Source organism: Muntiacus reevesi, chromosome 6 (genome assembly GCF_963930625.1).
Source record: "Muntiacus reevesi chromosome 6, mMunRee1.1, whole genome shotgun sequence".
Taxonomy (NCBI): Eukaryota; Metazoa; Chordata; class Mammalia; order Artiodactyla; family Cervidae; genus Muntiacus; species Muntiacus reevesi.
The window spans coordinates 37,947,789-37,972,001 of record NC_089254.1 but is presented as its reverse complement, the minus strand read 5'-3'; the positions used below and the strand labels follow the sequence as shown (position 1 = coordinate 37,972,001).

Genomic DNA, 24,213 nt, shown 5'->3' with positions numbered 1-24,213 from the left:
AGATATATTATTAAACATTAGCATCAATAGTCAGAAATGACAATTAAAATTTTTCCCTGTTAAATTTATTGGTGTTTGGAAATAACTTTTTTGATACAAATATTTTCTTCTAAAGAATTTAGTTCTTTTGCTCTGTTCAGTTCTTTGGGGTTTAAATCAAGAATTTTTTTTCCAGTTAATTTTTTTCCCTGTTAAACTCACCCCAAAGGATCTGTTTTTAGATATCTTATAGGGCAAAGTAAATATGATTTATAATCAATTTTACTTTGAATTGTTCACTAAAGTTGAAAATCACACCATATTACCTCCACTGGAGAAGAACAGGAAAATGTTTAGATTTTCATTTTGTAGTTGAATGTCTAATGAAAATACATTCTAAATTGGTCATATGACAAATGGAGTATTGTACTGAATGCAGGTTAATATTCTTGACATAAAATAGTACACAGGAAAACATACAGGAAAGGATGAGAATATGCTGGACAGTCTTGAAATCTGTGATAATTGAGATTGGGCACTTCTGTTATATTAGAAAACAATCTATTTTTAAAAATATGAAATACTGTCATATCAAAGATGATAACTGCTTCAGTGTGTTGACAGTCGACACTTTAGATTGCCCCTGAAATAAAAATGATAATAGAAATGCCAAGTTCTATTTGCATCATAAGTCTTCAAGTTATTTCCTTAAAACAATATAACTTATATACATTATACCTGCATTGTAGCTCACATTTTCCTTTCTTTGAGGAAAAAATTATATAATTATTACAAATACTTCACACAAAACTATTTCAAAAGTATGAGTTCTACTTAAATACATTTAATAATTAAACACGATAAATAAAATGAGAGGGCTGCCTCCTAAGTGCTACGTAAAATTAAAGAGTTGAAAGAATGTTTTTATAATTACTATTACTCAATAAAGGTTATTGTTTAATTCATACAATTTATTTGTTTAATAATTACCTTGATGTTGTAAAAATGCCATACACTAACGTTGTCCTTGGGTTATCCATTTCAAGCAGAAACACATCCTCTGTAAGAGAGAAATATAATTTTTTAAAGTTTCCAAATATTTAAAAAATTTAACCTAAGAGAACATTTCAACTATGAAAAGTATTATTCAGAAATACATTCCTGCAGCATCATTATAATTGGACAGGAACTAAAAGAAAAACCATAGCTTTGACTAGATGGACCTTTATGGGCAAAGTAATGTTTCTGCTTTTTAAAATGTTGTCTAGGTTGGTCATAACTGTCCTTCCAAGGAGCAAGCATCTTTTAATTTCATGGCTGCAGTCACCACCTGCAGTGATTTTGGAGCCCAAGGAAATAAAGTTTGTCACCATTTCCATTGTTTCCCCATCTATTTGCCATGAAGGGATGGGACTGTATGCCATGATCTTAGTTTCTTTAAATAAACACTAAAAAATTTTTTGAGGACTATTACCTTATGGAAATCATGTTAATAAAATAATATTAAGTAGAAGAGACATAACAGTATTTAATATGAACTAGGACCATGTAAATCTTTAAACTATACATCAGAGTATAAGTAGATGACCAGAGTATTTCTGGTTGACAAAGCTACAGAAATTTTTATGTTTCTTCTTTTTTTCCTGAAATTTCTAAATATCCTTTAATGATAAAATACTACTTTTCTAATTTAAAAAGTATTACAAATATCAGTTTCTCTTTAACCTAGGGTTAGAATTTGAACATGGAAGAAAAGTTTTTCACAATGACTTTATAAAGTAAGATCTTTTGTCTTTAAGTCAAAATTGCTATAAGCATTTTAAGCTATATGGAGGCAAAAGGAAAGTTACAGATGGTGAGGTGCAGGTGCAATAAATGACAGAATCTGGGAGTAGATTTCTGATAGCAAATCTCAATAATAACCAATTGTTATAAATACAAGGAATATCTGGATTTAGGGATCTATTTGCAAATAACATTCTTGCTGACCAATACAAAGAAAGATGTATTTTTATTCACAATAAATTTAGGACATCTTAAGTAATAAAGTAATAACCACTAGTCTTTTTATATGTGAACAAAGGCTGGCATTATCTAGCTCTCCCTAAGATAAGGATAGACTGAAACATTCCATGTCACTGAAACATAAATATACAATACTTGTAAAGAATTCTGGAGGAAATAGTGACTAGGTTATAACACAAAATCATACTTAAAACTTTTTTCCTAGAAAAACTGAAGTAGAAATTTGTGTTTCTATGATCAATATAATGGCTTTTCAGGAGACCAAATGTCTATTTCAGTTGTTGTAACTGCTAGAACCATATTTGCACATGAATTTGAGCAAACTCCAGGAGATAGTGGAGGGCAGAGGAGCCCGGTGTGCTGCAGTCCATGAAGCAGCAGAGAGTTGGGCTTGACTGAGTGATAAACAACAACAGAATCATATTATAACACCTTTTTATTACTTACCTCATCACCTGCTTCAATATTTGAGATTAGTGGCCATTTTATACTTCAATGAATTAAAGCAAAATAAAAATCATTTCTAAACATAACTTGGTAAATATGATACTATGATATGTACCAAGTTATTCTGGTTAAAAAGAGAATTGTTCCTTGGTAGAAAGGAATCAGATTGTCTGTCCTTATTTGACTTGAAACATATAACCCTTCTCATGTCGCACATGCTGAGAATATTTAGTCCCAGGGTCACCAAGAAGAACTAAAACTGGAGCATAAGTCTAATTTCCACTCTGACACTTCTCTAACCTTTAATTCTCTTCATTAACTGTAGTAAGAATGTATAACTATATTTTCATGCAAATTGATTTTAAACTAGAATATCAGAATTCAAACATATATGAAATACACAACCATTTTAAAAAAGCACAAGCATATTATTACTTATGCATAAATTATACAATACTTCTCTCTGTCAGTCTCTATGACACATATACTAACACACACACAGAACACATTGATCTATATATCATGATGGATTCAACGAATTATATGTTTCAGCAGTGCACTTAGGGGTAAGAAAGATTTAAAAAACACTTCAGGAAATTCATGAGTAGTACCCAGATCATTAATTCAGAACTGTAAACTTTACAAACTCTCTCTCAAAAGCATTTTTAAATCTCACATTTATGTACCTAATTCATCAAAGTGTGTCTCTGGGCCATCTTCATCAGTTACTGAACACACCAGCCTCGCTTTTAAGAAAGTAGTCCACTTGTTGACAAGGCTACGCAGTCCACCCGTGTCGTTCTGAAATCATTTTGAAAACATATTTCAGACTGCTTAAATAAACAGTGGAATGCATTTAAAATTTAATTTGAATTCTTATTATTTGGGGATTTGTTATAAGCTGAAGGATGAAAATGTTAACCAAATCTGCATATCAATAAAGAGAAATAGTTAAGATATAAAGTACTTTAAAAAAATAGTTATACTGTCATTCTTCTATTTTCAGTTCAACTGAAAATGTATTAAAATGAACTGAACAAACATATACACCTCAAAGCTTTCTAAATATCTCACTGTCTTCAACACAAACATAAATTAACGTATACAGGGGATCTTGCAGATTCTACAGTGGTCAGGAGAGTGGGCTTATACTTATGCCAAGCAGTTCCCAGTACTTCTATTTTCCTGCCTTCATTTCTCTGCGTTATTATTTAATTATTAGTATTTCTAATCAGATGATTTACATGCATATTTCTCTGGTTAGGGCAGAGAAAATAGTATTTGGATCATTCACAAATAGCCTCTATTGATAACATTTTTTTCTGTATACCCTGAATCATTTTACCTCAGCAGGTGGTCTTACCACTTTGTTCCAAGTGACACAATCAGTGGAATGTTGCAGCACTTTAAATTATACTACTTTAAACATTACATGCTTTAAGAAATGCTTGCGTACAAAAGATGCTAATCATAAATACATCAGGACAAGCCTGTAATACTCCAATGTGAGAAGACATCATGAGTTCTTTTGAGTCGCGGGCTTCGCAGGTACCTCGGTGGTAAAGAACCTGTCTGCCAATGCAGGAGACTAGGGTTTGATCCCTGGGTGGGGAAGATCCCCTGGAGAAGGGAAGGGCTGCGCACTCCAGGATATTTGCCCGGGAAATTCCATGCACAGAGGAACCTGGCTACAGTCCATAGGGTCGCAAAAGAGTTGGACATGACTTAGCAACTAAACAACAACAACAACATGTATACTTACTGTTGATTAACAAGAACATTTTGATTCCTGTTTGAAATTAGAACTGTATTTTAATTAAGCATTTCTTAATTTCACTATTGTAGACAATTCCTCAATATTTGTCTTTTACTGTGTTTTGCTGTAGTCAGAAGAACTGCTTTATTTCTTTCTATAGTATACAATTTAGCAATTTGGTTTTAATACTAATACATTAAATGCATAAGCAAAATTATTAAAAACTGCTAATTTTTATAAAACCATGACCAAGCTATTTCCTTGGATTGATTTTTTACTAAAACAGTATGCTTATCTCATATGACTAATGTGAAAAAAACATTAAGTCTAAATGTATCCTTTTAATATTTTATTAATTGGTAATAGTAGATAATAAAAAGTAGGAAGATAAACTTTTGGATAAAGAAAATGTGCTTATAAAATGTGAATTTCTTACTCTTTCTTCAAATGAGAACCACTTTAACACTTACGGGACATATCCTAGCAGTCATGGAATGAATCTGTTTTGAACTTCTGCTATTGTCAGCCAGCTTCTCTTTGAAGAAGAAATACACCTTAGCATCGTTTGGATCAGTGCCATCTGGTATGACATGTGCATCCACAAACATAGGTTCTAGAAAAAAATACAAAGATGATATATATAGTCATGATGAAAACCCTTCTACTCTCCATCCATGTGGACCACAGGCACGTGCCTTCTCCATCTTTGGTATAAAGGAACAATTCAACATTCATAGGCAAAAGTCTAAAAGCAATTAATTATATTCACTAAACATACTGCATTTTGAAAGTCAAGTGCCACAAAGTACAGCTATAACATTATAGTTTAAACTATTTTACTCTGTCTGCAATACATTCTGAAAGTACAGTAATTGCCAAATCTGTGCCTTGATGAGTTTTCAAAAATTGAAGTTTTCTACCAGCTATTTCCCATGGGATCTGATAGCCATTTCACAGAAAAAAAAGTTTGTTTTTAAATGTGTGGCTTTCAATCTAGTGCATATAAATTCAAATTCACTGAGGCAGAATGAAGAGTTCAGAGTCCAAGATCTGAAAAACACATTTTTCTTAAAATACAGCATATGAAATGAAGGAGAAACTTTTCAAAACAAAAAATGCAGTCATTTGAAGACATAGAAGGATTCCTTATTTCAAGAACAAAACAACCTTTAGAATACTCTATTTCTAGATGTACTGGAGGAAAAATTTGAAGAAGTAAATGGACAATTGATGCTTTCTTATGCTGGTCTATCAGTGAAATAGGATGCTCAACTATAGTGATTCATGCTTAACTGTGCAATGTAGAGTGAACTGCCAAATTTAAGGTCAGTTTAAACTATCCCCAGGGTGAAATGACAAAGATCTTAGCAGTTTCTTCCTCCTCTAAACAATAGCAACTTTTTGGAATTGTACACTAAAGTCAAATAAGCACTTTTCATCATGTGAATTCCATGTGACCCCCCAAATTAGAAACATCTGAATACTGAATATAATAAAATTATCATACTTATAGTTTCCATAAAGTATTGGTCAATTTGTGAAAAAAATAATATATACCACTTTTATAGCTTTAGAATCTAAGCATAAAACGATTAGGAAGAGTTTCTAAATAAACTCTACTCATTATATCTGTCATAAATTTAGGAAAAATTTTAGATTTGACATTAAAATATACAAGCAGACCAAATGAATAAATGACACTTCAGTGTAACATGTTACAATTAAACAACTGGAGAAGATTCTTGTCTATAGGCACATGTGATGAATATCACTGTGGTTTTATTATTAATATATCCTATGATAATTCCATAATTGTAAAGAGTTATAATATGAAACATGGATCATTTCATTCATTTATTTAGCCTAAATATTTAAAATCACAGAGTACAAAACTGTTGTTACTCATAATTTTTTAAATAATTTTAATGCAATTTTCATTATAAAATTAAACAAAGTAGTTTAAAGTCTGATTCTCAAAAAATGGATAAACTGTTATTTTACCACTTAGCCATTTGGAATTGTGTTGATCAGTTCTGACTGCATTCCTCTTGGTTAAACTTCGAAAAATAGCTGCATCTGTCCCCATGAAATCTATATACATTCCAGAGAAAAGCTCTTCATCTATGAAAAAGCAAATGTCAACAAAATTAAAAGCAAATCAAATGTTTTAAAGGGTATTTTTAAAATCTGCTTATTAGATCATGACATATATTACAGAGTGTTTAAGTGTTTAAGTTGCTAATTGCTTTCCATTGTCCACCAAATAAAAAAAATTGGATAAAGTTTAATCTGGTCTCACATATAATGATCAAAACAACGTTTTCTATATAGAGATGAAATTCCTCTGTCTGACTTAGCTATACTATATGCCTATGTTCATATAGTGTGTATCAGTAATAGCAGAAATAATATAGGGATAAAAATAAAGAAATGGCTTACTTATTACTTTTTTAATAAGTAAAAACATACTCTAAGAATCAGAAAACTTGACTTCCAACTCTGGCAGGAATTAACAAACTGGAAATTAGGGATAAGTCATTTAGCACCCTGAATCTCAATCTTCTATGGGAACTGGATTATGATCAGATAAGACTTGCTGAATATTAAAAACTCTATGATTAACACAATTTCATCATTAAAAGTATATGTTTTGTTCTTTGATGCTAGAAGTTTTCTATAAGGTAAACAAAATGCTACTTTATCAATTGTAACACATAACATATTAACATTATGTTAATAATATAATACAATTTTAATAAGCCACCTATAGCTTAACATATTAACTTATATAAAATAAAATTTAAAGTCAAGAAAAAAGATATTTTAAGATTGAATTCATTTATCATTTTTATTGACAAAATAAGATATCTTAATCTGTATGTGCATAACATTCGATATTTTGCTTCTTTGTTAACATCTACATTAATTTTTAGTCTAGTAAGGAGAGTAAATAGCAAATTGGTATGTGTGACTTTTTTGTACAAAACAATAATTAAGTTGAAAAAACAATAAAGTTTATCAAGTTTGGCCCACTAACCTACCAGGCATCTGATGTTCTAGAATTACTCCCCTGGCCACTCCAGATTGTGGTCATTTTGACAGAACTGAAACATTTTAAAGCATTCTAAGCTCACTGTTTAGTAATAAGCAATACCAGTTGGATTAGGATAGAATGAAGAATGGAATGTTTTCAATTTGTGCTCACCAGGTCACAAACTGGACCCCTACCAGTTAGCAAGTGGGTATGTCAGGCATTGTGTTGCCTTTTCTGCTTCCTAGTAGAGAGCTGAAGTCCATGGGAACAGATTATAGGGAGATAACAAAAAAAAGGTGTATGAAAGGATTTTGAGGAATTAAGTTTCTTTACAATTCTGTGAACATTTGTGAAGCATCTATGCAAGTATTCTGTAGATACAATGTTAAATTGAGATAACTTTGTAATTAATTATTTCACAGCTTTGTTATACCCAATTATGCCCCCAAAAAGTAGATTATCCATTTCTGATATTCAATAGATTTATTAGCACAGCTCTGAATTATAATCTCATATCTGTTTCCAGGAAGGAAAAAAAAAGGACTTCTCAGAGCATAGTTTATTGTGGAGAGGACTGATTCTAATCCTACTGCATACCACTTTTTTAGTTACGTCTTAAACAAAGGCTGGCTCAGTGGTAAAGAATCCACCTGCCAATGCAGGAGAATTGGGTTTGATCCCCGGGTTGGGAAGATTTCCTGGAAAAGGAAATGGCAACCTACACCAGTATTCTTGTGTGGGAAATCCCACTGACAGAGGAGCCTCAAAGGCTGCAATCAATGGGGTCACAAAAGAGTCAGACATGACTAAGTGACTAAACAACAGATACGACAAAAGAATTAGATGGCTGATCTGTGTTGTATGGCAGAAACCAACACAACATTGTAAAGAAATTTTCCTCCAATTAAAAATAAAGAAATAAAAATGATAAGATTATTTAAAAAGAATTAGATGGTTAATTAGCTTCATTTCCTGTCATAAATTCTCAGTAATTTTAACAGCAAGTTAAGATAATAAAGTTTCTGCTTTATTTTGTGTAGAAACAGTTAATTAATGTCACTTTGGAAATAATTTTGTTTAAGAGTAGAAAATTTTTTTTTCAGAATTTCATTGTAATGTTTATGCAAAGATAAACTTGCTCCACTTAAACTTTAATCCAAAAATGCTTTGATTTCCAGTTGTACTTCCACTGACTAAAAAATATCTCAAGAGGTTTTGGATAGGTTCCTTAATAAGAGATGTCATCTGACTTCGATGTGCTACAACAATTACTAAAAATAGCAAAAGAACACTAGCGCATTGGGTCAGATGCCACGCTATATTGTGAAATTTGAAATTCTTCTAATTCTCAACATTTCTTGGCACTTTGATATTTTAACCAAGTTATATAGTGCATTGCAATTGAACAGAAATGGTAAAATATCAAATGGCAAAGTGAGATGGCAATACAAATGAAATGCACAATATTGGAGATAGTATTACAGAGATAATCAGTGGAATAAATAAAATGATAAATATAAGGTTATAAAAATTCATGCTCTTTTTAGTTTCAGCTAAGTTAAGCAAATTGTTTAATGATTTTCTTTGATAGTAAAAATCATGTCAATCAAAATATTAAAAAGTATAGTATAAGAACACGAGCCTAGGAATCAAAGTCTTTGAGAAATGAAGACTAATTACAATCTTCATTTTGTAAATGAATCCAATTCTCTAAGGGCAAAGCTATTACATGACTTATCATATAGTTTAACAGAAAAATTTATAATGCCTTGTTTTAACTCTTTTTTGTTCTAAATAATACTTGATGAGATAAAATTATAGTATCAGTGTTAACAATAATTTTGAATTTCTAAGTTTAGAAATTCATAGCATTTAACTTGAGATAAGTGAAAACTTTTTATAGTTATCTAGTAGTATACAAATCATAGTTTCTAAAGGCAAATACTTTCTGAGACATTGCTTCTATTAAATAATATTTAGAAACTTATTTGAAAAGACTCTGCATCAGACCTAATTAGATATCCTGTAGTTGCAAAGCTTTCTAATTTTTTGTTCTAATGATACATTTTCATTTCCTCCCTGACCAATCTGAATGCCTATACGGAAATAATTTACTGGATAATTTCCAAGTTCACATTTTAGTCAATGCTGGAGTACTTATCTTAATTTAGTTTCCAGATTTGAGAAAGAAAGATGAGTTGCCTTTTAAATGAATCAAAACAAAGTCTGTTGAATAACAGTAATTATTTTCCCACCTGTTCTTTTGTTAAATGATGCAATTTTACCACTGGCAAAACACAGAGAAACAAAAAGGAAAAAGCTTTTACTATATAATTGGCATACTGAAATGTAAGATTTGTCTTATAGTCAACTAATATTAAGTCAGACGTATTCCAGAAGTGTCTTAATTACATATTTTAGAATGTCTTTCAAGTGAGTTATAGATAGGCACTGATGACTGAGACTCAAGTACATTGATTTGTTTATGTGTGTAGCAGGGAGCAATTGGGCCTGATTCTTAACTGATATAATTTACAAAATATGAGGAAATTAAAAAGTGATTTCACTAGTACCTGTTTTTTTGTATGGGAACTTTTAGACATTTCATAGAGAATGTACTTGGCTAACATATGCACTTTTGTTATTTCTTCACATGAAAGAAATACCAGTTTTAATTGTTTGTAAAAGATAACTAAAACATCAGAAAAAGAGAATACACAAAATAACAACTACACTGAAATTTGGTTCCTAATATATTTTGATATATGTATGCATACAATATTTATTAACATATGTATACATACATACACTTTTAAATGGTTGACTTACTCTATGATGACAGTAGTCATATTAGATGAAAAAAATGGCTATCATTTACTCAAGAATACTACTGGAAATAAGAAATTAGAATTTCTCACAGCTTGCTTTCTATTATTTTACTCATGTACTATCATCCACACAACTATTCAAAATAGACATATGGTATAGTGTATTTATTTTCCTTAATTTCCTTTTTTAAACCTCCCCTTTTATTTTCCACTTACTGATCATAACAGACACTGTGTTCACACTGGGGTTGAAAGAGCAGCGTCCTTTTCCAGATTCACCCTTGGAGTCAATCATGAAAACTTGGTCCTTTATTACAGATAAAATTGAAAATGCAAAAAAAATAAATTACTTTATCTCAGTTAACCAACTGTTCTTCATAAAACAAAGCATCATTATGAATAACACATCTTCTACTTGGTTGCTTATGCCTTCCCAATTTTACTATATTAAAGTTTTCTTGGCCTATATGAAAAATGCATCTGTAAGTTATAAAGTAACCTTTGCAGGTCAAGTTCTCATCCTATTACACTCCCCATAAAGTTAATCCAACAAGTTCTCAGATCAACATCAATAAAAAACACTTGGCTTAGAAAAATGGTACAGATGAACCTATTCCAGTGTAAGAATATAGATGCAGATGTAGAGAATGGACATGCAGACACAGGGGGAGGGGAGGGTGAGACAAACTGGGAGACTAGGATTGACATGTATAAACTACCACATGCAAAAGAGAAAGCTAGTGAGAACCTGCTACAGAACGCAGAAGGCTCAGCCTGGTGCTCAGTGATGACCCAGCTGGGTGGGATGGGGGTGAAGAGGGAGGGGATATGTGTCTACGTATAGCTGACTCACTTATTGCACAGCAGAAACTAACATCGTGAAGCAACTGTACTAAAAAAAAAAAAATCAACACTTGGAAATCAAGGATCATTGTAAACCTGAACTAGATATGTTGAACACTGCCCAAAAGAAGAAAACTGTTCACAGAGAAACAATGTGTACAAGATTTATGATACTTCCAAAATAATCAAGATCTTTTTAAAATATAAAATTTTATGTTACCACTTTGTTACAGAAAGCATTGTACTAGATTTAACAAAATAATTCATAATTTAGTTTAAAATGCTTCACTTACTCATGCATTTACCTAACAAAAATTTAACAAGCATCTACTATGTGCCTAACACTGAAAAAACACTGGGGACAGAGTGAACACAACAGACAGAAATTCTTACTGTAGGTAATTTACACACCAAAGGTAGAGAATGGAAATACAGAATATAAAAAGAATATGAGTGCTCGGGCCTGGTGCACTGGGAGGACCCAGAGGAGTCGGGTGGAGAGGGAGGAGGGAGGGGGGATCGGGATGGGGAATGCGTGTAACTCTATGGCTGATTCGTGTCAATGTATGACAAAACCCACTGAAATGTTGTGAAGTAATTGGCCTCCAACTAATAAAATAAAATTAAAAAAAAAAAAAAGAATAAACATGCAAAATATTGAGTATGTTAGATGGTACTCAGTGCTTCGGAGAAAATTTAAGCAGGGAATGGGGACAGCGGGTTCAATTAGAAATACAATGGTCAGTGTAGCTTCAATGAGAGAGAGCCTTTTGTTGGTATATTTATCTTTTCACTTATGTAAAGTTAGTAAAAGCTACTACTAAAATTCAAAGAAAAAAAATGATCACATTGTAGGTTGTATTAGATGATGGAAGACCTTAATTATTAGGCTGTTTTCCAAAATTATCCCAAAGGAAATGCAAGCTCAACATTTTTGAGTATGGAATAAAAGGATCAAAACATTGTTTTAAGAAGATTGGACCTTATCTTGTTCTTTAAGAAGACTGAGAATGGTGGTTGTAAAAACAGACACTGAATTCAGAAAATAAATTTGTTCTCAAGTCAGTAGTACAGGAATTAGGGAATAATAATCTGACATGCTAGGATCTCATTGTTTAGCATTAAGAGTGGTAAAGATATGAGAAGATCTGTAAAGTGAAAATAGAGCTTGACAATCAATAACTAATTGGATATAGTTCAAGAAGATGAAGAAAACAAAGTTGATTCTGAAGTTTTGACTCTTTAAAGAAAAACTGTTTCATTTTTGTTAAACAGAGCTTAATGTATTGCAGGAAATCTCTGAGGTAATGGAAAATTATAGAGTCTCAAAAGAATCACAGTGCTCTAGCCTAGACAGTTCCTAACACAATGCTCTTCATGGATTAACTCCAAAATGAGGAAAATATGACTTTTCCAAGATCACACATAGATAAACAGTGACAAAAGCAAAATTCAGTCATGTCCGCTTTCCAAGAGGGCATCGTTTATACAATGCTGTTGTTGTTCAGTTGCTAAGTCACATCTGACTCTTTGTAACCCCATGAACTCCAGTACAACAGGCTTCCCTGTCCTTCACCATCTCGCTGAGTTTGCTCAAGCTCATGTCCACTGAGTTGGTGATGCTATCCAACCGTCTCATTCTCTATACCTCTTTCTTCTCTTGCCCTCAATCTTTTCCAGCATCAGGGTCGTTTCCAATGAACTGGCTCTTTGCATCAAATGGCCAAAGTATTGGAGTTTCAGCTTCAGCATCAGTCCTTCCAATGAACAGTCAGGGTTGATTTCCTTTAGAATTGACTTGTTTGATCTCTGTGCTGTACAAGCAACTCTCAAGACTCTTCTCCAGCCTCACAATTTGAAAGCATCAGTTCTTTGGTGCTCTGTCTTCTTTATGGTCCAGCTCTCACATCTGTACATGACTACTGGGAAAACCATAGCTTTGACTATAAGGAACTTTGTCAGCAAAGTGATGTTTCTGCTTTTTAATAAGCTGTCTAGGTTTGTCAAAGCTTTTCTTCCAATGAGCAAGTGTCTTTTAACTTTGTGGCTACAGTCACAGTCTGCAGTGATTTTGGAACCCAAGAAAATAAACTCTGTCACTATTTCACCATGAAGTGATGGGACCAGATGCCTTGATATTCGTTATTTTGAATGTTAAGTTTTAAGCCAGCTGTTTCACTTTCCTCTTTCAACCTCATCAACAGGCTCTTTAGTTTCTCTTTACTCTCTGCCGTTAGAGTGGTATCGTCTGCGTACCTGAAGTAGTTGATATTTCTCCCAGCAAACTGGATTCCAGTTTGTAAGTCATCCAGCCCAGCATTTTTCATGATTCACTCTGCAAAGAAGCTAAATAAGCAGGGTGACAATATATAGGTTAGATGTACCCCTTTCCCAATTTTGAACCAACTGCTTGTTCCATGTTCAGGTTCTAATTGATGCTTCTTGACCTGCACACAGACTTCTCAGGAGGCAGGTAAGGTGGTTGGGGAATCCCATCTCTTTAAGAATTTTCCAGTTTGTTATGATCTACACTTATGTATGGATGTGAGAGTTGCATTATAAAGAAAGCTGAGCACTCAAAAATTGATGCTTTGAAATGTGGTGTTGGAGAAGACACTTAAGAGTGCCTTAGACTACAAGGAGATCCAACCAGTCAATCCTAAAGAAAATCAGTCCTGAATATTCACTGGAAGGACTGATGCTAAAGCTGAAACTCCAATACTCTGGCCACCTGATGCAAAGAATTGACTCATTGGAAAAGTCAGTGGAGAACAAGTGATACCTACACAGTCTCCTCAATTCCTGCATTGACAGCTCTCACTATTACCATCAAATCAGTATATGACTCTGGTTACACATACAGGTTTACTAAATTTTATTTTTTCCAGCAAGCTTATCATTATTGGTTTAAAGAGTAATCCAAGACTGAAGGAGGGAGAAGAAGCGGATGACAGAGGATGAGATGGTTGGATGGCATCACTGATGCGATGGAGATGAGTTTGTGTAAGCTCCAGGAGTTGGTGATGGACAGGGAAGCTTGGCATGCTGCAGTCCATGGGGTGGCAAAGAGTTAGACCCAACTGATCGACTGACCTGATCTGATCTGACAGTCAGAGGCTTTAGTGTAGTCAATGAAGGAGAAGTAGATGTCTTTCTGGAATGCCCTTGCTTTTTCTTTGATTCAGCAGATGTTGACAATTTGATCTCAGGTTCCTCTGCCTTTTCTAAATCCAGTTTGTATAACTGGAACTTCTCAGTTCACATACTGTTGAAGCCTAACTTGAAGGATTTTGAGCATTATTTTGCTAGCATGTGAAATGAGCACAACTATATGGTACTCTGAACAATCTTTGGCATTGCTTTTCTTTGGGATTGGAATGAAAATCAACCTTTTCCAGGCCTGTGACCAGTGCTGAATTTTCCAAATTTGCTGGCATACTGAGTGCAGTACTTTTACAACCTCAGCTTTAGAATTTTAAATAGCTTAGCTGGAATTCCATCACCTCCACTAGCTTGGGTCACAGTGATGCTTCCTAAGGCCTACTTGACTTTGCACTCCAGGAGGTCTGCCCCTAGGTGAGTGATCACACCACTGTGGTTATCTGGGTCAATAAGATCTTTTTTGTATAGTTCTTCTGTGTATTCTTGCCACCTCTTCTTAATATCTTCTGCATCTTCATAACATTTCTCTCCTTTATTGCGCCCATCTTTGCATGAAATGTTCCCTTAGTATCTCTAATTTTCTTGAAGAGAGTTCTAGTCTTTACCGTTCTATTGTTTTCCTCTATTTCTCTGCATTGCTCACTTAAGAAAGCTTTCTTATCTCTCCCTGCTGTTCTCTGGAACCCTGCACTCAGTTGGGTATATCTTTGCTTTCCTCTTTTGCCTTTAGTTTCTCTTCTTTTCTCAGCTATTTATAAGGCCTCTCAGACAACCAATTTGCCTTCTTACATTTCTCTTTCTTGGGAATGATTTTGGTCATCATCTACTAAGTAATATTACAAACTTCTGTCCACAGTTCTTCAGGCACTCTGTCTACCTGATCTAATCCTTTGAATGTATTTGTTCCCTCCACTGTATAATCATAAGGGATTTGATTCAGGTCATACCTGAATGGTCTAGTGGTTCCTACTTTCTTCTATTTAAGGCTGAATTTTCCAATAGGGTGTTCAAGATCAGAGTCAGTCAGCCTCTGGTCTTGTTTTTGCTGACTGTATAGAGCTTCTCCATCTTTGGCTGCAAAGAATATAATCAATCTGATTTCACTGTTGACCATCTGGTGATGTCCACATGTAGAGTCGTCTCTTGCACTGCTGGAAGAGGTTGTTTGCTATGACCAGTGTGTTCTCTTGGCAAAACTCTGTTAACCTTTGCCTTGCTTCATTTTGTACTCCAAGGCCAAACTTGCCTATTACTCCAGGTATCTCTTACATCCTACTTTTGAATTCTAATCCCCTATGATGAAAAGGACATCTTTTTGGGGGTTAGTTTTAGAAGGTTTTGTACATCTTCATAAACTGATCAGCTTCAGCTTCTTCATCATTAGTGGTTGGGGCATAGACTTGGATTACTCTTTAAACCAATAATGATAAGCTTGCTGGAAAAAATAAAATTTAGTAAACCTGTATGTGTAGCCAGAGTCATATACTGATTTGATGGTAATAGTGAGAGCTGTCAATGCAGGAATTGAGGAGACTGTGTAGGTATCACTTGTTCTCCACTGACTTCTTTCTCCATTGCACAGCCTCGCTGGGCTCACACAGTAGAGTATAAATCTTGTCATCACCAGGAAAGTATGTGGTAGATCCAAATAGTCACTAATTCAAGCATCCTGCAACAATTCTTCAAACTCATCTCCTAAGAACTCTATTTTTTACAATTCATCTTTCTTCTCCCTTCTTGCTTTCTCATAACCAGTTTATGGTCCATGTTTTTTAATCTTAATTTTTTTTTTGCAAAAGTGTTAATTTCCTTCATTCTGTGATTTTTCATTGCACCCGCAACCTGTAAACACATGTCTATCTATTTTCTTCATACTTGCCTCCAACTTCTAAGCATTTTTCGAAAGGTGATCCAACAAGGTACATTCAACATAGTACAGATTTGTGATCATCAACTTAAAATGAATCCTCTACACTTCTTGTATCTTCTAAAGGTACAATGCCAACTGGTTCTTCCATTAATAACTTCAAATCATTGCCACTATTGTCAGATCTCCTAATTTATTCTCAGTTCATATGATTGGCACGTTGTTGAAAAAGTGAAGTCCTTAAATGAGACATCTTGAGTTCATCACTACCAAATACATACACTACCAAAACCTATACACTAATGCATCCACTAATACATGACAGGAAATATTTCTCTTACTCTAAGACCAATCCTTTCACCAATGCTTTAGATCCTATCTTATTCTTAGGCATACTTAGGTATACTTTCCATTATCCTTACTCTTTCTTTAATTTTATTAACTGGATCCTTTACAATATCATTTCAACAACTCCTTCAGTTCTTAAACATTATTCTCCTTGAGAATCACATTTCTTAGAGACTAACACATTCATCATCATTTCTGACTTCTTACTTTCTTCTCAATCCATTTTAGTTGGGCATCCAACCTCAGTTGCTGTATTGAAAATCATTTTGACAAGATCCCTGATGCCTATCATGTATACAATTCAGCACTTATATTTTTAGATTTCTTTCTTGTATCTCAATGGTATTTGGGATTGTTGCTCACTTGTATCTTTTTATAATGACTTGTCTTTATTCTCAGCACCAACACACGTTTGTTTTTTTTTCCTCTCCTTCTCTAGTTTCTTAGTTTTTTTTGGAGATTCTTTTTCCTCCATATGGCTATTTAAATTTAGAAGATCCTCAAGTTTCAATCATAGTTAGTTACTCTTCTCTTTTCACACTGTATTCTTCCTACACGATTAACTTATACTTTGTTTGGGCTTCAGTTACTCCTATAAAGATAATTACTCAAACATTTATATAGCCAACTTTATACTCAGCTGCCTACTTGATATTTCTACTTGTATCTTTCAATAGCATCTCAGACTCAAAAGAATCATATCCAGGCTAACAAACAAACAACAGAAGAGTCAATGTAACACAAAATAAAAAAAGTGACAGCACAGATCTGTTCATGATATTTCATGCTTTAGATTATTTCAGTTGCTTCTCCTTTGACACAAGACAAAGATGAGTATCCAAAAGGTAGCTTACAAGTTCTGACATGATTTTTTTCTGCCATTATTCTTATTAAATGAATACCTCTTTGTAGACTGAATCGACAAGAGGAAAAAATAGGACCAGAAAGACAGTACATGGTGAAAGATCAGGAAAAAAAGCATAGCAAAATATTCCATGGCCAAAGATGTCAATAAAGGTGCTGAAAAATAGAGGGCATTACATGTTGTAGATTGGTCTAGGAGAAAGCAATAAATTGGTCTAGGGAAATCAATATGATCACTGAGAGTCCTGGTTGTTTGGAAAGAGTTTTAATTAGTAGGTGAAAATTAAATTCAGATTAGGAAGGTTTAATGCAAGATAGGGAAAATAGGAATATAAAAGTTGAAAAGTAGTTTACTTGTTCAAGAAGTTTTGTGATAAAGTAAAAGAGAGTGAAAGGAGAGGGCTGAAAAAAGTCACAGGAAGGGAAATCTACTGTTAAAGAAGAAAAAAAGAGTAAATGCAGGGGAAAGGAAAGAAGATGCCAAACAGTGATGAAGGCTAAAGATTAAGTAACTCTATTGGTAAGAAAAACGCACAGCTATTCTTCTGACATGAGAAAAACTACAGTAAGATGAATAAATAGAAAAGTTTGGTGATTAATTTGCTTTAAAAACTACAAGGAATAAATTGAATGCCTGTGATATTCTTGATCAGTCAAAGTCAAAATTGTCTGATTGATGAGTGGCAGCATCAGGGGCTTAAACAGTGTTCAGTTACGAGAACTGATGTTACAGATGCATCTGACAAAATCAACCAGAGATGAGATGTAATATTCTAAGATTGCACAGCAAAATTAACCAACAATTGTTTCTTATTAATGTTAATCATTATTTAAAGTCATCATTTACTTGTGTTGCTTTATTTTTTTCCCAGGAACAGAAGACAGTGGATAAAAGGGAAGAACCATGTTAGGAATCTATGTAGCAGGAACTGTAGACTCTATGAGAAGCATCACTGAAGGCTCTGGGAAAGCACTGACTCAGTTTCACAATGTAATGGAAGGGCCATAGAGTCTAATAGAACTATGTGATGTTCCAAATGTCAAGCAGGGTTATATAAGATCCTTTGAGGACCAACAAATTGCTATTAGACAGACAGGTAAAAAGGTGGTGGACCGTGTCACAGAAATTAAATGTAATACTTAATGAAAGTGCTACCCTAACCTTCATTTTCAAAGTGGTTTCAAGTACAAGAAACATGCCGTATCTTAGTACAAAGAGGATGTTAGCAGTAAGTATTGCCTCTAATCACTACAAAATACAATGTTAGTGATGAATAAATAGAACTCTCTCAAAATACAATGTTCTGTATCATGGCCTTTTATTTTAAACTAAATAAAAAAATACATTAGGTGTTTGATAAAACTGTGCACTTTGTATCTATATTACTAATTACATATTATAGATATGTAAATATGATGTGGAAAAACACTAACTTAAGCTATTAAATAAAACATATAAAGCTTAAAATTTTATAACCCTTTTCACACTTAAATATGCTCTTAAGATATTATTTAAAAAGATTAATTAATGGAAATGCTTCCCTTTTGAAACAGATCTTTTGAAGTGAGACTGAAGTAGTTCTTATTTAGTAATGTGATTAAAATTTATTTCATGCTGGTTTTCCAAAGGAGATTATTTTTTTGGACCGACTTTCCAATTAAGGCTTGAAGTGTATGTTGGGCAATTTGTACATGGGAAAATGATTTTATTTAAAAATCTGTGCTCTGAAAAGTGCTATGTGATCACTGGCCTGTACTGCACACCGTTCTCAGTGGAGTGTCTGACAGACTGCAGATGTCTGAGGAAGTAGTTTATTTAATCAATTGATCACAGACCTGTGGTTCTAATGACAAGCTCAACACAGACAACTGTACTCCTCTAAGAAGCATAGCTTTACCTTTCTTTAAGAATTTTAATATTTCATATCATCTTGAACCACTTGCAAACATCACACTTTGGGATCAAATATTATCACTATCTTACACTCTGAGTAATTATGAAATCACACCACCTCCTTTATTTTCTGCAGCTTGTGCATTTAGTTCAAGAGAAAAGGCTACACTTTAAGTAACCTGGCAAATAGGAACCAAGCATATTTTGTTTAAAGGGCTTGAAATTTTTTATGGCCACTAATTATATTTCCGAGTTTTTGTTGTTTTAAGAAATCTTTGACACTAACATCAAAATAAGAATGAGTAATTGTTACACTTACCTCTGATCTCCTCCCTCTGTTCAAGTAAGCACAGACCGGGCTGAACGCACCAGTCCCACAGACGTACAAATGCGTGCGGTTGAAGGCCTGAATCACACGGACAAAGTTCCCGCAGCCGTGCTAAAAGAGAAGGAAACCGAGCAGTTAGAAGCCCAATGACTTCTCGCTATTTCTAAGTATTACTGTGACACTTTGCTACACTTTTTTCTTTATGCCCTAACTTTTTAATTAGTTAGGAGATAACAAGAGAACCATTCTCTTGTTTATTCCATGGTGTATTTTAGGAGGAAGGTTGTCTAACAGAGAATGAGTAAAATGATATGTCTCTCTCATATTTCAATATTTTTTATATTGGGTATGTCTTTATGTTCTGAAATTTTATGAACTTACTCTTCATCTGAGAAAGCTTAGAAATTGAAAAGTATACCAAACTGTTTCTCAATTTTTCCTCAAAACATTACACACACACACACACACACACTCACCCATGTTATATAAAATATGTTGTGAATGAACTGTGCTTATAGAAGGTCCATGGTGTTCTCACTAGTTACAGTGGCAAACACTATTAGCCTTCATAATGGGATAAATGAGACAAATGTTACACAAATGCCAGCATTGTCACTTTCTATGAAAATAACCGAATCATGATCTCTCTGCTTTTGGTCCTCTAAAATGCTTTCCTCTTTCCCAAAACTCCTTTCTCACCTGCTCCCAGTCCAACCACTGGAAAGGCTGTCATTTATTCACTCAATGAAATGCCAAATGATTATTGTGATTATAAGCTAATTATGACCTTGCAGAAATACATAAATATGGTCAGCACCAAATGCAGAGCTCAGTGACTGAATTAACCACTGCATGTTCTATACTTAAAGAGTCACTATCCTTTGCTGAGTACACATTAATCAAGCCTGAGGCTGAATATTGTTCCCTTCACAAAGGCATTGTTCTAGCAATGTTTAATAATATTACACATTAGAGAAAAAGAAATATGTCAGACTCAGTGGTTTTCCGATGGGTGTTCATACAGTGTATTTTTTTCTCTTCTAGGTACCACAAACTTTACTAATATTTTATAATGCACATTATTTATATTATTAAAAAGTTTAAAAATTTTTGCCAAAATTTAAAGTCAATATTATTTTATATTTTCTCATCATTTTTTCCTTTTATACTCATTATTACTTGACAGCTAATATATGCTTATTTTCATATGTAGCAATTGTATATATAAATATATGTTTCTGTTATGGATTTTTATTATTAAATAATCAATCACCAACTCTGCTGTTAAATAAACTTAACTTCACAGAGCAGACTATATTCTTTATTTTTAAGACATTAAGAATTTTTGTTAAATATATAGTGTCATTGTATCTTGACACCTGTTTATAGAGGTGCCTAGAAACTGACTACATACTGCAGTTGAAATGTGTTTCTCTGGAGAAAAATCATAGATGAAGTATGGTGTATATACAGTATGTCTATGTTTAAAGGTATATGTGAGCAATGAGACTTATGTTTATTTTTTTTCACATCCAAGTTCAGTCATTCTGGGATTCTGTAAATAATATTTTCCTGTAAAACATGAATTTGCTTCAATTCTATTAATAAGAGATTATGTCTGTTTCATCTTGAGGTTTGCAGATTTTTCCATTATGAATTATTGGCATTGGGATAAAGGAAGAAGTCACTAATGTCTCTTTTACACCTCAAATACAGATTATAGTTGTTTCATGTATATGTTTATGTCTACATATATGTTATGTATGTCTTTATGATGGCTACTATTTTTGAAAATTTATTATGTGCTAGACACAAGAACAATAATTTTATATACTTAACCTCTTTTACTTTTCAGGAAGATTGATATTTTACCTTTAGAGATCACATTTATTGAGCAAACTATGTATATTCACTCAGGTTTTCAACTCAACCCCTTTTAGAAGCACGAAGTTTAGATCTTGTTTAGTTAATTTGCCTAAGGTCATATAGCTGGAAATAGGTAAAGCAGATTTTCAAACACAGATGCGTTTAACATTGAATCCTGTACTTTTAACCACTTTATAATTTGCCATTTGGTAAGAACCCCAGTTGTTAGATGGAAGCTTTAATAACAGTTATAATATTTACAGAGCTCTTCATCTTTTGATGTTGTTTTTAATCTTCCCAGCAATGTTCCAATTAAAACATTAACCTCATTTTAGTGATGAGGAAATTGAGTCCCCCAAAAGGTTAAAGGAAGTGCTCTAGGTTTAATAAGTAACTCAGGTATGAATTTGAATACATCTTAAATATGGCCGTCCTCTACCATGAAGCACCACAGGCCTCCCTGGCGGCACATATGATAATCTTCCCGCACTGCAGAAGACCCAGGTTTGAGCTCTACGTCAGAAAGATTCCCTGGAGAAGGAAATGGCAACCCACTCCGTTATTCTTGCTTGGAGGATTCCATGGACAGAGGAGCCTGGAGGGCTACAGTCTATGGGGTCCCAAAGAATCAGACACGATTGAGTGACTAAACTTCAACCATGAAGGCAAATTCCCATACTATCTGATGATGCGTTACTGTGCTTTTCCGGACCCTCTTCTAAGGGAAAAAATACAAAGGGAAAAATAAATCAATCGCTTTAATTGTTGAAAATCATTTTCTAGGTCCTTTCCGTTTCCATTGTACTTAGTTTCTATCCACATTATTTCTGAACTAGACCACTGCAGTCGTGTCAATTCCATCCAGAAAATATTTGTTTACTGAACTCATTCTGTGCAAGCATTGTACATGGTGCTAGCAACACTGAAATAAATAGATTCAATTCCCATTTTCAGGGCAAGGAGAGCATATACATCAGGCAGTAGCAGATGTTATAAGGTTATTTTTTTCAAAATGTGCTATACAAGGAAAGAAGAGAAAATGAGTAATACTGAACTGGGTATAAAGGTTTGAGAGTGAATGTCATCTGGGCTGCAGTTTGCAGAATAAGCTACAGATTTTCACAGGCAAAAGCAGAAGAAAGGGACATTCCAACAGAAAACAGCATGAACAAAAAAATCCCTGAAGGCATGACAGTGCAGGCTTTAGTTGGAGAATAGCGCCTAGAGGGTATAGAGGATTCCTATGTGATGAAACTAGAGAGGCAATTAGAACTGGACTATCATCGAGCCGTAGGATGAAGGGCAGCAGAACGTGAATTCTCAGAGCCAGATGATTTAGGTTCAAACTCTGATTTTGTCTTTTACCAGCTGTTTGTGCTTGAGATATGCACTTAGCCTCTCTGTGCATCAATCTTATCTACAAATGGTGATTTGTTGAAAGCAGTATACCACTAAAGCACTTGGAACAGTGTGTGGCACATAATAAATACACCCAACGTGAGGTATCAGATGTTTTCATATATATTTTCAGTTCCAACTGTCCATACAAACCCTGTGTAGTGGACAGAAATTGTCTTGCATAAAGTTTAGTACAGGTCCTGACCACAATAGACATCCATAAAAGGTCAGTGGAATGAGACGTTAGGGAAAGTCAATACTGTGGATGCTTTCTTTTTATTGCTTAATTTTCTTTCAAAACTATTTCAAGGTATAAAGCTAAATGAAAAATGAAGCTTCTAACATAATGGAGAATATATCATTTTATGTATATATATACATATATACACATACACACACACACACACACACACACACACACACACACACACACACACACATATGACCTATACTAAAATGCTAGAAGACTATATCTCAAATTTTTAAGTTGCTAAGCTTGGGTAGTATAATTTATTTTATTTATTTAACAGTGTGTGCTAACTATGTGCTATGTACTGTTCTAAGCTCTCTGCAAATGTTAATTTACTAATCCCCTTAGTAACTCAATAAGGTAGGTTTTATGTGTGTATCTATTATACAGATAAGAAAAATGAGGCACAAAGAGGTAACCAGACACTGTTTTTTGTTGCTCTCTATGAGCTCTTCTGGGCATTCAAAGATTTCTGTGTTGAACAGGTATTAAGTGTATAACTTTAAAATAGATGTCTTAAAAAAATATGTCTTGGAACTCAGATTAATAGGGCTTAAAAATATTGACTCTTCATGATCCATATTACATTTTTTCTTCTTGGTCTGGGAAATGTATCAAGGTACTTTGATATATGTATTCCTAAAGAAAATACATTTTCAAGTAGTTTAGGGTCCTCTGGTCACAGAAACATGGAAATTGATATCCTACAATTAATAAATCAAGTTTGACATTGTGTATACCTAATGTATATAGGTCTAAATATATGTAACCCTGCTTAATTTTTTAATGATCTCTTACAGTATTTACTTAGCACATTCATTATATCCTATCTCATTGGATATGTTTGACAGCATGTGCTATTGTTCAGGGCTCAATTTATTTATAGTATTAATAAAATATCAACATTTGGAAATAAATGGAGCATGTAGGAATGTAAATAAATAGGGGCAGAAAGGGAAATTGGGAGGTAAGTTATACTCTCTTTAGCTGAGGTAGAAAATAAGCTATATTGCTACCATGATATTTTATTTTATTTATAAACATTAGTTTATGATATAGTATTATTGAGATATTACCTGGGGTCAAATTTCAAATTATATTGAATTATTTTCTAATGAATGAGCATTATTTTCATAATTTCAATTAAAATTTGATACAAGTAAAAAATATAAAGAAGGATATTTGTACACTTTTTGATTGCTATAAAAGTAGGAAATCTGTTACTAGGTTATGCTTTTTTTAGTAGAAAACTAACATAATATTTTTAAGTAAAACATTAATTTAACCATCATATATTTTTAAAATTATACATAATGAATTTATA

At 33.4% G+C, this 24,213-nt stretch overlaps 1 protein-coding gene across 1 annotated transcript in view; it reads right to left on the bottom strand.

Annotated features, from left to right (window-relative positions):
- The window catches only part of SEMA3C (semaphorin 3C), a 204,422-nt gene that overhangs the window by 66,800 nt on the left and 113,409 nt on the right, over positions 1-24,213 (bottom strand). Inside the window, exons 5-10 of the mRNA XM_065939907.1 lie at positions 19,367-19,486; positions 10,286-10,376; positions 6,209-6,328; positions 4,678-4,820; positions 3,138-3,252; positions 970-1,039 (exon numbers count right to left, since the gene is read on the bottom strand). Coding sequence (XP_065795979.1) covers positions 970-1,039; positions 3,138-3,252; positions 4,678-4,820; positions 6,209-6,328; positions 10,286-10,376; positions 19,367-19,486 — 659 coding nt within the window. The remainder of the gene's footprint in view (positions 1-969; positions 1,040-3,137; positions 3,253-4,677; positions 4,821-6,208; positions 6,329-10,285; positions 10,377-19,366; positions 19,487-24,213) is intronic.